This window comes from Bufo gargarizans, chromosome 4, assembly GCF_014858855.1.
Source record: "Bufo gargarizans isolate SCDJY-AF-19 chromosome 4, ASM1485885v1, whole genome shotgun sequence".
NCBI classification, from domain to species: domain Eukaryota; kingdom Metazoa; phylum Chordata; class Amphibia; order Anura; family Bufonidae; genus Bufo; species Bufo gargarizans.
The window spans coordinates 195,159,346-195,172,191 of NC_058083.1; the positions used below are offsets into that span (position 1 = coordinate 195,159,346).

General features: G+C 42.7%; 1 protein-coding gene across 6 annotated transcripts in view; it reads left to right on the forward strand.

Annotated features, from left to right (window-relative positions):
* The window catches only part of PRSS56 (serine protease 56), a 76,542-nt gene that overhangs the window by 26,075 nt on the left and 37,621 nt on the right, over positions 1-12,846 (forward strand). For all 6 annotated transcript variants that reach the window (XM_044289975.1, XM_044289979.1, XM_044289976.1 and 3 more), the window contains 3 exons: positions 7,993-8,179; positions 8,422-8,530; positions 9,840-9,999. In XM_044289975.1, coding sequence (XP_044145910.1) covers positions 7,993-8,179; positions 8,422-8,530; positions 9,840-9,999 — 456 coding nt within the window. The remainder of the gene's footprint in view (positions 1-7,992; positions 8,180-8,421; positions 8,531-9,839; positions 10,000-12,846) is intronic.

Below are 12,846 nucleotides of genomic sequence, written 5' to 3' on the forward strand. Positions count from 1 at the left end.
CCTCAGCCGCTTGTCTTGCTCTTGATAGAGAACTCCTCCCAGACCTTCTCTGCTAGCATCTACATGGAGTATATAGGGTTTAGTCGAGTCAGCATAGGCTAACACTGGAGCATGAGTAAGACAATGCTTGAGCTTTTCAAATGCTTCATCACACTCAGAGGTCCAGCGGTCCTCAATACACTCTTTAGGCCCTCTTGATACCCTCACTTTCTTCAACTTGAAGCCTTCATCTGAGTCAGTGAGATCCATATCACTTTGAAGCAGTTGGTTTAGGGGTCGGGCTGTCTTGGCAAACCCTTGTACAAATCTTCTATAATAGCTGCAGAACCCAAGAAAAGAGCGCAACTCTGTGATGGTTCGGGGCTTAGGCCAAGATGTCACTGCTTCAACTTTGCTGGGATCTGTTGCTATCCCCTCTGCAGACACCACGTGTCCGACATATGTCACTGATGGCTGGAAAAATTTGCATTTGTCTAAGGATAGTTTCAATCCTTCTTTTTCAATCCTATCCAACACTTTCCTTAGCCTTGCCTCATGCTCTTCTAAAGTTTTCCCGAAGACAATGATATCATCCAGGTAGACAAGTACTTCAAGAAGATGCATATCTCCAACTGTTCTTTCCATGAGCCGCTGAAAAGTTGCTGGTGCGTTTGATAGGCCTTGGGGCATGTCATTGAACTCAAAGAACCCCAGAGGAGTGATGAATGCAGTCTTTTCTCTATCTGTAGGATCCATTGGAATTTGGTAGTATCCACTCCTCAGATCTAACACACTGAACCACTTGCTGCCCACCAAACAATTAAGTGCATCCTCTATCCGTGGGGTGGTATATTGATCAGGGATGGTTCGCTGATTCAAAGTGCGGTAGTCAACGCACATGCGTATTGATCCATTTTTTTTCCTGACAACCACAATTGGGGAGGCATAAGGGCTTCTGGACTCCTGAATCACCCCAGCGGCTTTCAGTTCCATCAAGTGCTGTCGTAGGTCCTCCAAATCTCCCGGAGCAACTCTTCGTGAGCGTTCCCTGAAGGGCCGCTCTTCCATCAGCCTAATGCTATGCATCGCACTCTTAGAATGACCTATGTCATATTCACCTGCAGAAAAACAGTTCTTCTTTTGCTTTAGCATCTCTTTAATTCGAACCATCCATTCTGGTGGCAAGATACCACCTCCTAAGTCAACATCTTCCAGGTTCAGTTCATCTATATTGACGTTATCACTTGGAGGCAAAGGAGTGGCAGCATATACATTTCCCAGACGGACTTGAGAGCGAAGAATAATGGGAGTGCTCCCTTTGTTCTTCAACCCTATTGACAAGGTATCATGCGGGTGCTTCAATTTGTCAGCTGGCCAAACCTCTGGTATTAACTCCAGACCAGGTGGCAATTCTATTTCTGAGCCCATCTCCGTCATGAAGTGGGAGGTAGTTGCCTTTCCACACATCCTCACCTTTGCCCTTAGACAAGTTATTCTTCCTGGTTGAATGACATGTTCTCTTCCGGAAGGGGACCAAACATGCCCAATCTCTTCTTTTGGGTTGATTTTCTCCTTTTTCAAAGCATAGTACACTGGTTTTAAGAATGGGTGAAGTGAAAGACAATTCTCAGCCAACTGTGGTCTCAACAATCGCCGAATAAAATCTGTATTCGTCCCAATCAACATGGCAGCTTCTCCCTTCTCTTTAGGTCTTGGGCACACAACAGCTAGAGTGTTAACTTCTTCGCTGATCCCCACCACTGAGGTAGGGAACTCTAACTTGAGTGAGACGTAGCCATCATATGGGAACTTTGTGTCGCTCAGACCCCAAATCTCCAGATCTTCCAGTCTTTGAAGCGGCAAGTGTTTCAGTTGCTCCTGATAAAAGTCTCTGAATAAAATAGTAACCTGAGCCCCAGTGTCCAACAAAGCTTTGCTATAGATTCCTTCTATCTTAATTGGCACTAGAGGGGACGGCCCAATTAGACCAGCTGGCAGCTTCTCATTCCTTGTTCTTTCCACTGCCTTACAGTCGGCCTGCTGATGAGCGGTAGATGGTAGTCTTAAAACTTTCTCCTTCAAAGGCTCAGGCCGTGTTAGTCTTCTGTCATCTGAAATGTAAATGGACGAAGAATTCGAGGCAGGGGTTCTTTCCTTCATGGTATTATTTATGGAGCTCTTTAAACTTGGGCACACAGTTGGCTCCTTCACTGAGGCCCTCTGAAGTTTCCCTGCATCGAGTTTGCCAAAAACATTTCATTTACTCTCCTTAGATTCTCAGGATTCGGACATCTCTGTCTCATGTGTCCTGTCTCTCCACATCGGTAACAGAATCCAACAAATGCTCTTGATCTGACTTCATTCAATTCTCTTCTGACTGCTATACCTGTGGATGCTGCATCTATTTGCTTCTCTTCTGCTAGTGTCTTGTCTGTCTTCTGTAGCCCCTCTACTGTCTTGACAATCTGTGTTATTGCATCTGCTAATGTGGCCACTTGTGACTGTATCTGTGATGCTTCGGAACTAGAGGCGCTGTGAACCATTGCTCCTGTTTGTACCTGAGAGGAGCTCCTCTCTTCCAACACTGCTTCCTCCTCTCTGACAGCTTTCACCAACTGATGATACATTAAAGGTGTCTGGTTTGTTTGTGCCCGCATTTTTATCATGATGGGATCTAGGGGCAATGCACCCTGAAATGTCTGCTGAACTCTTTTCTGATCTACTTGGTCTGAGTTTATCCCCTTCTTGAGCATTAGTTGATGAAGAATTCGATCCAACCGCCTAATATACTGGGACAATTTCTCCCCCTCCGTCTGATAGGTATGCGTGAACTTATATTGAAGCTCCTCCACTGTCTCAGTTCGCCCAAAAACATCTTGTAAAGCATTCAAGTAGTCTCTAGCAGAGCAGGCCCTTTTGCTCAGTCTTAGATTTCTGATCACTTCTGCAGCCGCCCCTTTGAGACTTTCGGCAACTCGCTGTTTCTTAATAGCTTCCGACACATTCCATTCTTCTATTACTTGAAGCACTTGATCCAGCCAGGGTTCAAACTCCTCCTCCCCATTTGGTGTGGGCTGAGTCCCTGAGAAGAACTTTAACTTGCGGTATTCAGATGCCAAAGATTTCTGGCCCAGAGTCGCACATTTACTCATTACTTCGGTCAGTGCTTGTACTAACCCAGAGGTGGTGACCATGTCATTTGCATCTACGGACTTATTTCCAGGCAAAAACTCTGGTTGAACCAATCTAGCTTTGAGTCCCTCTTTCCCAAATTCAAAGTCCTCAGGGAAATCTAACGCTGACACTGGTGTCTCCCACTCAAACAGAACATCGGTCCTCTCCTCTTCTGTGTCCCTATTTACTTTGATATCTCTAATTAGACAATGTTCTCCTGGGATAATCTTTTCCATCAAATCATAAAGCTGACGGCGGGACATTTCAGTACTGGGGACTATCAATGCAAGTGCTTTGTCTAAGTCCACTCTACAGATCTGACACCACTCAGTGACTAACTTTGAATTCATTTTGTTGTCTTTACTGTTCTTAAAAAAAAAAGGGAACAGAGTTATGGTCTGAAATCTATCCCGGACGAGCCCCCAAATGTAGCGCACCCGTGGGTGTGCCTTAGACGTGGAATAGTGGGTTCAGATCTCTCTTTGCTCTGGTGAACTCCCTTTTTCTTCCCCAATGCTCAGACACAGTTTATATGAACAATGGGCCCGTTTATTTTTAACAATATGACCCTAAACAAAATAATGGTAAGCAGTAAAACTTGAACAGAATATTACTAGTTATAAAATTACTGCAGTATTACATGCAATGTGCGGTCAAACAGCTTCTTGCACAAAATCTCAATCAATTACACTTTTCTCCACAGGGTGTCGCTCTCTAACAAGTTTCACTGTTAAGATAAACTATGGTCAGAATAAAATAAAAGTTAGATATTGACTCTAATCATATAAGAATACAACAGCTGAGTATATTAAACCCTGTATAAAGCTTCCAACGCTTAAATATACACAAAGGAAACACAAATATAGTCCCGGCGTTAGCAGAAAAGAAAAGGGACAATAGTTGGCAGCTGCATGCGTTGGGGCCCGTCTTCTCGGTTAAATATTTATAGCAATGGCGGACAGTGTAGCTCACTTGTGCAGGAAAATCCTTAACTGGTGTCCAAGTCCAGAACCTATGATTCCCTGTACTTTACTAAGTTATATAATTCAGAACGGGGTCCTTAGGCTGTAAGCATTTGTCTTGTGAAGATTTCAATATCAGCATGAGGAATATACACTAGCAGAGTCCACACAGTGTCTTCCAGACAAACAGCTTGTATAACTGCAGCTGGAGGTGAATGCAGGGTATTAGTTTGTGTTGATCTCACACTCTCCTGGATGCAATGTTCATAATACTTTAATATGGTGTGCAGATCTGTTACCTCTGAGAGCAGAAAATGCAGCAGCTCACTACCATTCAGTCTTTCTCCTTCCAAGAAACAATCCACTCTCTCTCTGGTCCCAGTGCAGTATACTGCTTGATCTTCTGTCTGGCCAGACAATCCAGTAACTCTATATTGAACAGCATACACTGCTTCCTTTCTTTCCAGCACTTATTGTACACCCCACAAACCCTCCTCCTCGGGAACTGTCCTCTCCAAACTTGGTTCCTAGTGTGAAGCAGCAATCTTTCCTAAGAACACCCCTAGTGGGCAGAACTGTGCACTGCAACTAATGAGGTAAAGAAAAGAAAAGGTTTAGCATTAAACATCATCATTGCACAAAATCTATGGGGTGTTACATGTACAAATTCAAGACCATTATTGCTCTCCCCAACAAAGGTCACACCATGAGCACAAGGTCACAAAGGAACCCAAGGTAACCTCTAAGTAACTAAAGGCCTTTCTTACATTACCTAATGTTAATGTTCATGAGTCCACCCTCAGGAGGACACTGAACAACAATGGTGTGCATGCTAGGATTGTAAGGAGAAAGCGAATATTGCTGCCCGTCTGCAGTTTGCTAAAGATCACCTATATAATCCAGAATGTTATTGGAACAATGTTCTGTAGATGAACGATATCCAAATATAACATTTTGGTTTAGATCACAAACTTTCTGTTTGTAGAAAGGAAAACAATGCATTCCAGCTTAAAAAACTGTACATTTGTAAAACACTGTGGTGGTAGTATCATGCACCTGGGCCAGGACAGTTGGAACAATGAAATCTGAACTATATCAGCAAATTATAAAGGAAAATGTTAGGACATCTTTCCATCAGCTTAAGGGCTTATTCACACGACCGTGTGAAGCCCGTGCCCGTATTGTGGACCGCATTTGCGGATCCACAATACACGGGTCCCATTCCGTGGACTGATGCGGACCCATTAATTTCAACGGGTCCGCAAATCCGGAGATGCGGAACGGAACCACGGAATGGAACACTACCGAAGCACTGCGGAGTGCTTTCTGAGGTTCCGTTCTGTGCTTCCGCACCGAAAAAAGTTAGAGCTTGCTCTATCTTTTTGCGGAACGGAGGGATCGCGGACCCATTCAAGTAAATGGGGCCACAATCCCTATGCGGCTGCCACATGGCAGGTGCCCGTGCTTAGTGGACTGCAAGTTGCGGTCCACAACACGGGCATGGGCTTCACACGGTCGAGTGAATAAGCCCTAGTTGTAAGGGAACATAGGTCATGAATCAAGACAACAACCCTAAACGCACAAGTCGTTCTATCAGAGAATGGATAAAGAAGAATACATTTAAAGCTTTGGGGTGGCCAATTCAGTCTTTATCTTAATCCAATAGAAATATTGTGGAAGGACCTGTAGTGAGCAGATCATAGGAGGAAACCCACCAACATAGCAGGGTTGAAGCTGTTTTGTACAGCGTCAACTCTGGACTAAAATTCTTCAAAGCCAATATTCTAGACTAATCAACAATTACTGGAAACTTTTATTTTCATTTATTGCTGCATAAGGGGGTCACACCAGAAGCTGAGAACAAAGGTTAACATACTTTTGCCACTCACATGTGAGACATGTGATATAGGACCAAGTCTAATATCTTTTACTGATTTGTTTGAATGTATCTACTTTTAGGACTTGTGTGAAAATCTGATGTTGTTTTTGATCATATTTAAGCAAAAATATAGAAAATCCTGAAGGATTCATAAGTAGGCTTGTGAAACGAGCTTCAGATCAGAAATCTAAAGTCAATTCATTCAAAAACGTTGTTTTTAATGCTGTTTCCTTACAGCGTTAAAAGGTATTGGCTCCGTCTCACCCAAAGCCGCTCAAGACTTCAGTGAATTACTACTGTATTCCTATCTGCGTAATTAGAAACATTTTAAAATAGGAATCCGAAGTGGGCTTTGGTACTGGCTGGTACCTCGGTACCAAAGCCCACTTCGGATTCCTATTTCAAAATGTTTCTAAATGCGTACAGTAGATAGGAATACAGTAGTAATTCACCAAAGTCTTGCACAAAAACAACATTAAAAGTGATGTTTTTTAATTAATTAACTTTGGATCTATGATCCAAAGCTCAATTTAATGCCAGGTCAGAATGCTCAGGCTTTTCAAAAGTGAATAAAATATTACTGTACAGAGTGGAGCCTTTATTGATAGACTGGAAATATGCAAGAGTGAAGTTTTCTTGGTGGATCTAAGTGATTTTGAGAAGATCTGCTGATAATGTAATGTCTATAGGAATTCCCTGACAATGATCTAAAGCTGACCGTATACATTAGATGGTTGTCCGCTAAAACTGTTGATTTCACTGGGACCACCAGAACTACTGTATATGGGGGCAGATATTAGGGAAAATAAGGGTCTAGCAGCTTGCCTTCCCTCTTCCTACTCTGAGCCGAGTCGTGCATGCATTTGTTTGGAGGGATTGGGAGTGATAGCTTTTGGCTGAATCAGCCAAATGAATATTTGGCATCTTACATGTATGGCTGGCCAGTCTTGATTTCAACCCATCTAATCCTAGTAATTGCATTGATGTGTGATTAGAAAAGTACTTGTTTAAATAATATTACTCTCCTGTTTACATTAAATGGAATCTGTCAGCCCCGAAACACCCCCAAACTTGTGTAAGTGACACAGAGTAGGCTTATGTCATTTTTATCTTCATACTCACTTCCATTCTGACACGGTGCTTCGGCAAAGCAGCAGTAAAATGCATCGAGAGGACACTCCTGCTCATGCAGGTAATGGAGAGGACTCAAAGAGGAGTCCTCTCAATGCATTTACTGCTGGTTTGAGGTAGCACAGTGTCTGAATGGAGTATGAAAATAAAACCAGTTTGTACTCTAGTTTGGGGGGTGTTTTGGAGCTGACAGATTCCCTTTAGGCAATTTTAATATCTTTTAAAATGTCTCTTCTATATGAACCCCTCCCTGCTCAGCATTGTAATAATACAGTGCTCCAGGTAAGCAGTTAAAGATCAGTGGCTTACTATTATAGCACTGTAATGGTGCAGGTTCACGAGCTGTGCCTGAACCATCACATGTAGGGTACAGCTGGGACCCTGCTCTTACTACCAGGATCAGAGATAACTCCAGTTCCAGCAGTCTAACCACTTAGATGCCACGGTCAATGCTGACTGTGGAGTCTGAGTTGAACCCATCAGCCAACCGCCGTACCCTGTGATACAGTGGGTGGGTGCTGAGGAGTTGCTATGTCAGTCTGGGTCTAATAATCAACCCCAGGCCTGCCACGTTCCAATACTTTTTATGGTATAGGCCAGGGATTCGCAACATTTGGCACTCCGACTGCTATGAAACTACAACTCCCAGCATGCACGCTTAATCAGCTGTTCTTGTAACTCCCATGAAGGGAGGCTTCTGGGAGATGTAGTTTCAGAACCGCTGGAGTGCCAGAGGTTGTGAGGGAGCCTTTGCATCATTGTACTCAGCCAGAAGCAAATAACATTGATATTATAACATTTGAGGATTGTTTGTATACAGAATACCTAAAAGATATACAGGAATAACTGTTATTTCCTCTTCATCAGTGGCCTGTGGACAAGCCATATCATCTCCCAACAACACTATACCCAAAGGTCGCATAGTTGGAGGAAGCGTTACTTCACCTGGATCTTGGCCATGGCTGGTTAACATTCGAGTTAATGGAGAGCTTATGTGTGGAGGAGTCCTGCTTGGAGATGTTTGGGTCTTAACTGCTGCACATTGCTTTAATGGGTATATGAGACAAATAATCTTTAAATTAGCATTTCTTGTGCTAGTAAGATTATACCATGTTGATTATGTTATTGCAGATTGTTTGTCTGTATAGTGTATTGTGTTGAAAATATCTATTGAAAATCTTTTCCTTATGCTGTCAATCTAGTAAGATCTGGCCAGCTCATGAACGTATCGGAGAGCTATATGTGTGGATGAAAAACAATAGAAGATTAGATTATAAAATGTGTAATTTCTTGCAGAAATATTAATGAGCTGCATTGGACGGTTGTCGTTGGGGAATATAACCTGAACGAAGAAGAAACTGGAAAAAAGGTCTATCAAGTGAATAGGATTATAACCCATCCCAAGGTACTGAACCTAAATAACAAGCCACAAAGATTTCTTGCAAAAGGGAGAGATAGAGCCTTACCTTTTTTATTTTACAGTTTATTCAGAACCTTGGTTTCTAAGGCAGATTGTTGGCTAAAGATTCTTTAAGTATCTTGTTGTCTATATGCATACACATTGTTGGCAAGTGATTTGTCTAAAACAATGAAAAATGGCCTAAAATGTCTAGAACTGCCCCTAAAACATGGCGATGAAAAGAAATGTCATGTTTTCTATTTAATAAAGTTAAATGTATCTTTTAAGAAGACACTTGCAAAACCGAATCTTCATGTACTATGTAAACATGTACGTCAGTACTTTCCAAGCATTCTTAATTGGGATGTTGTTGGCTGTTTTTTGCATATACATATGGCAGCACGGTGGCTCAGTGGTTAGCACTGGTGCCTTGCAGCGCTGGGGTCCTAGGTCCAAATCCAACCTAGGACAACATCTGCATGGAGTTTGTATGTTCTCCCTGTGTTTGTGTGGATTTCTTCCTGGTACTCCGGTTTCCTCCCACACTCCAAAGATGTACTGTTAGGAACCTTAGATTGTGAGCCAGTTGGATGCGAATGTCTGTAACGCGCTTCGAAATATAGTAGCGCCATATAAGTGCATAAAATAAATAAATATACAGTGATCTGCACATCTGTCACTAATGACGAAATGCACTCATTTGTCTCTTTGGCACAGTACAAGCTACATTCCCACCTTAGAAACCGTTAGCAATGCCCCGCCTCTGTCCATAAGTGAGGTACGGATGAGACGTGTTATCTAAACTAAATGCATTAAGCAAACACCTTCAATTGCTTTTCAATGGCTTTTGTTTCAAGATAACACGATGAGTTAAGACATTTGAGTTAAGAGTTTGTGTGTTAATCCTGCTACATCTGTAGCTACACCCATTCTTATCAGGCATTTGGCCATTACTTGGAACTAGCACTGCTTTTTCTAAAATGCAGCCAAGAGTGTAAGATGCTGACATCCAGCCTCCTGTTGGGTATACCCGTGCTGTTGCACACTATAGCAGGGATAAGCAACCTCAGACCCTCCAACTGTTCTCAAACTACAACTCCCAGAATCCTCCTTTCACTTCTATGAGAGTTACAAGAACAGCTAAGTAAGTGTGCATGTTGGGAGTTGTAGTTTCACAACAGCTGGAGTACCAAAGATTGCTGATCCCTGCACTATAAAATGTTTTACATTCAAGGAACCCAACTATTTTCAACCCTTAATGATTCATTGTCAATGGCCAATAATTCTGATCTCATCTCATATATTTCCCCCATAGTTTAATCAGAAAACATTTAATAACGACCTTGCACTGGTGGAGCTAACAAGCACGGTAACATCATCTTCAAGAGCAATTCCGGTGTGTCTCCCCTCAGTACCTGTGGAGCCATCTCCTGGAACAAGCTGCTACATTGCTGGGTGGGGCTCCCTTTATGAAGGTTAGTCTACCAGTATCTCCTCCTAACACTGGATCTACACATGCAGTGTCTCTGGCAGTTTTTGATGCCGTTTTTTAAGTCTCTATATGAGTGGATCCAAAAGCGGAGATGTGTCATTATTTCTGTTCGACTTTTCATTCCTTTTGGATCCACTGGATTTGAGAAACTGATTAAAAGCTGACACAAACACTGCATGAGTCATAGCCCCATGCACATTACTGTATTGTCAGCCAAACCCAATGAGAACAGCGGGTTTGGCCCACAATACACCTATGTGCATTGGGGCCTTTCTCCTCTCTTCCCTCTGGATACACATAGAGGTTCGGCCAAACTGAATGTGCATGCATATGGTGGAGTCAGGAGAGATAGCTGACAGCTGACCAACAGCTAATGAATGTGTTTGGCTAGCTCAGTGATAGGCAAACTGCGGCTCTCCAGCTGTTGTAAAACTACAAATCCCATCATGCCCTGCTGTAGGCTGATAGCTGTAGGCAGACTGGGCATACTGGGAGTTGTAGTTTTACAACAGCTGGAGAGCCACAGTGTTCCCATCCCTGGGCTAGCTTAATTCTAGGTGAGGTCTAGTCAAAATAAACTTTTGGGAATCAGTGGTGGTCCAAGGTCACAAATAGAGATGAGCGAAGCGACTTCGGATGCTGCATCCAAAGTCGCTTCGCTAAAATATTAGTTATAATACTGTATAGAGATTTGTCTCCGTACAGTATTAGAATGGGCTGATGAGCCGAAGTAATTTATTCACAAAGTCGCGTGAGACTTCATTGAATAACTTCAGTAATTGATTATTACACTGAAAAACCTTGGAACAGAACTCGGCTTTGGTTCCAAGGTACCACTCGAAACCAAGCCGAGTTTAGTTCCAAGCTTTGAAGTGTTTTTTCACTGTAATAATCAATTACCGAAGTTATTCAACTAAGTTTTGCGTGACTTTGTGAATAACTCACTTCGGCTCATCGGATCCCATGCATTCTAATATTGTATAGAGACGAATCTCTGTACAGTATTATATAAGATTTTTTTGGGTGAAGCGGCTTCGGATATAGCATGCGAAGCTCGCTTCGCTCATCTCTAGTCACAGACTTCTCCAATCTGATCTTCTTACATGCACTGTATCTATGAGATGATCAATGTGAATGGATTCTCCCTTTAGCTCCCTGTAACTTGTTATTGTAACTTCTTTCTGACTTTATAATCACATGGTTTAAAGGGGTATTCTCATCTCAGACATTTATGGCACATTGTGGTACAGAAAGGGATATAGCCAGCTCACCTCATCGTCCTACACGGCGGTGCACGGAGCGGACTCAAGCCAGTCCCTTGGGAATAGAAGAAAAATTAAAGAAATGCTCCAGCACCACGGTGGATAGTATGAAAGTCCCGGTCTTTATTGTCACCAAGAATCCAGGTGAGTACAGCAATCACAAAAAACACTGGTGGTCCCCGGTACCCCGGATCTACGCGTTTCGAACTGTCGTGTTCTTAGTCATGATCCAGGAGCCTGGATCATGACTAAGAACACGACAGTTCGAAACGCGTAGATCCGGGGTACCGGGGACCACCAGTGTTTTTTGTGATTGCTGTACTCACCTGGATTCTTGGTGACAATAAAGACCGGGACTTTCATACTATCCACCGTGGTGCTGGAGCATTTCTTTCATTTTTCTTCTATTTATGGCACATTAACAGGCTCTGACAGCTTTCAGCAGATTTGCACAACCCTTGCTTACAAGCATATTGTCTTTATTATTGATATCAGAAGAGTGGCAAAGCTTAAAGTGTTATTCTCATCTCAGATATTTATGGCAGATCCTCAGAATATGTCATAAATGTCTTATAGATATGGGTCCCACCTCCAGAAGTCTCACCTATCTCTAGAATGGGGTTCCCCAACCTCAGCCTACCTCACCCTGTCCTGATGGCCACCTCATCTAGGCTGCAAGAGGTTGGCAGATTTACGGAAATAGCCAAGCTCACTGTCATATGCTGTTTCCCTAACTACCATCCATTTTTATGGGCAAAGCACAGTGATTGTCTGTTTCAGTAAACTTGGCCACCTACTACAACCTTTATGAGCCAACAGGATGGGGTCAGGGGATCCTTTTTCTAGAGATGGCACTAGCATTTATCAGACATTTAAGATATTTTCTGTGGATCTGCCATAAATGTCTGAGATGTGAATAACCCTTTAAGCTATCAATAATAGACATGGGCTACCAAGTGTTCAAGCAAGGCTTGTGCAAATCTGCCGCTGGGGGACATTTATTAAAGCTTTTACCCCACTATTGTTGCATATAAAAGTCACAAATGACGGCACATGCTCCCTGCTGCCCACCTGATTTACTATAACTTGTGATAAAACCTGGAGTAAATTATAGCTGCTGGCTGGCGTAGACTTCAGTTTCTAGCACATGGACTCCCAGAGATGCGGCTTATTTATTAAGAGGCAACTGCCTCTTATTAAATTAAGCACATCTTACTCCAGTGCATGGGGATTAAGCCTGACATATGGGAATGCCAGTCTTGATAACTATCCCCCTCTGTGTAAGACATGGGACAGCTGAAATTGTAGTTGTCACACTACAAAACATCTGTGTGTAACCCCAAATTTATGAATATTTTAGCATCTTTCTACCATCACTTTCTGTGCACATACTTACATAATCAGTTAGGGGCAGGCAACTTGGAAATATTAGTCTGCTCAGTGTTACCTCATTACCAATGTATGTACTCTTTCCAAACATGCAAGTCAATAAATAGATAAAGCCAATTATTAGACTTCCATTTCGGGACTGCCCCTAGGTTGTCCCATACTTGGCACTGGTCAAATTT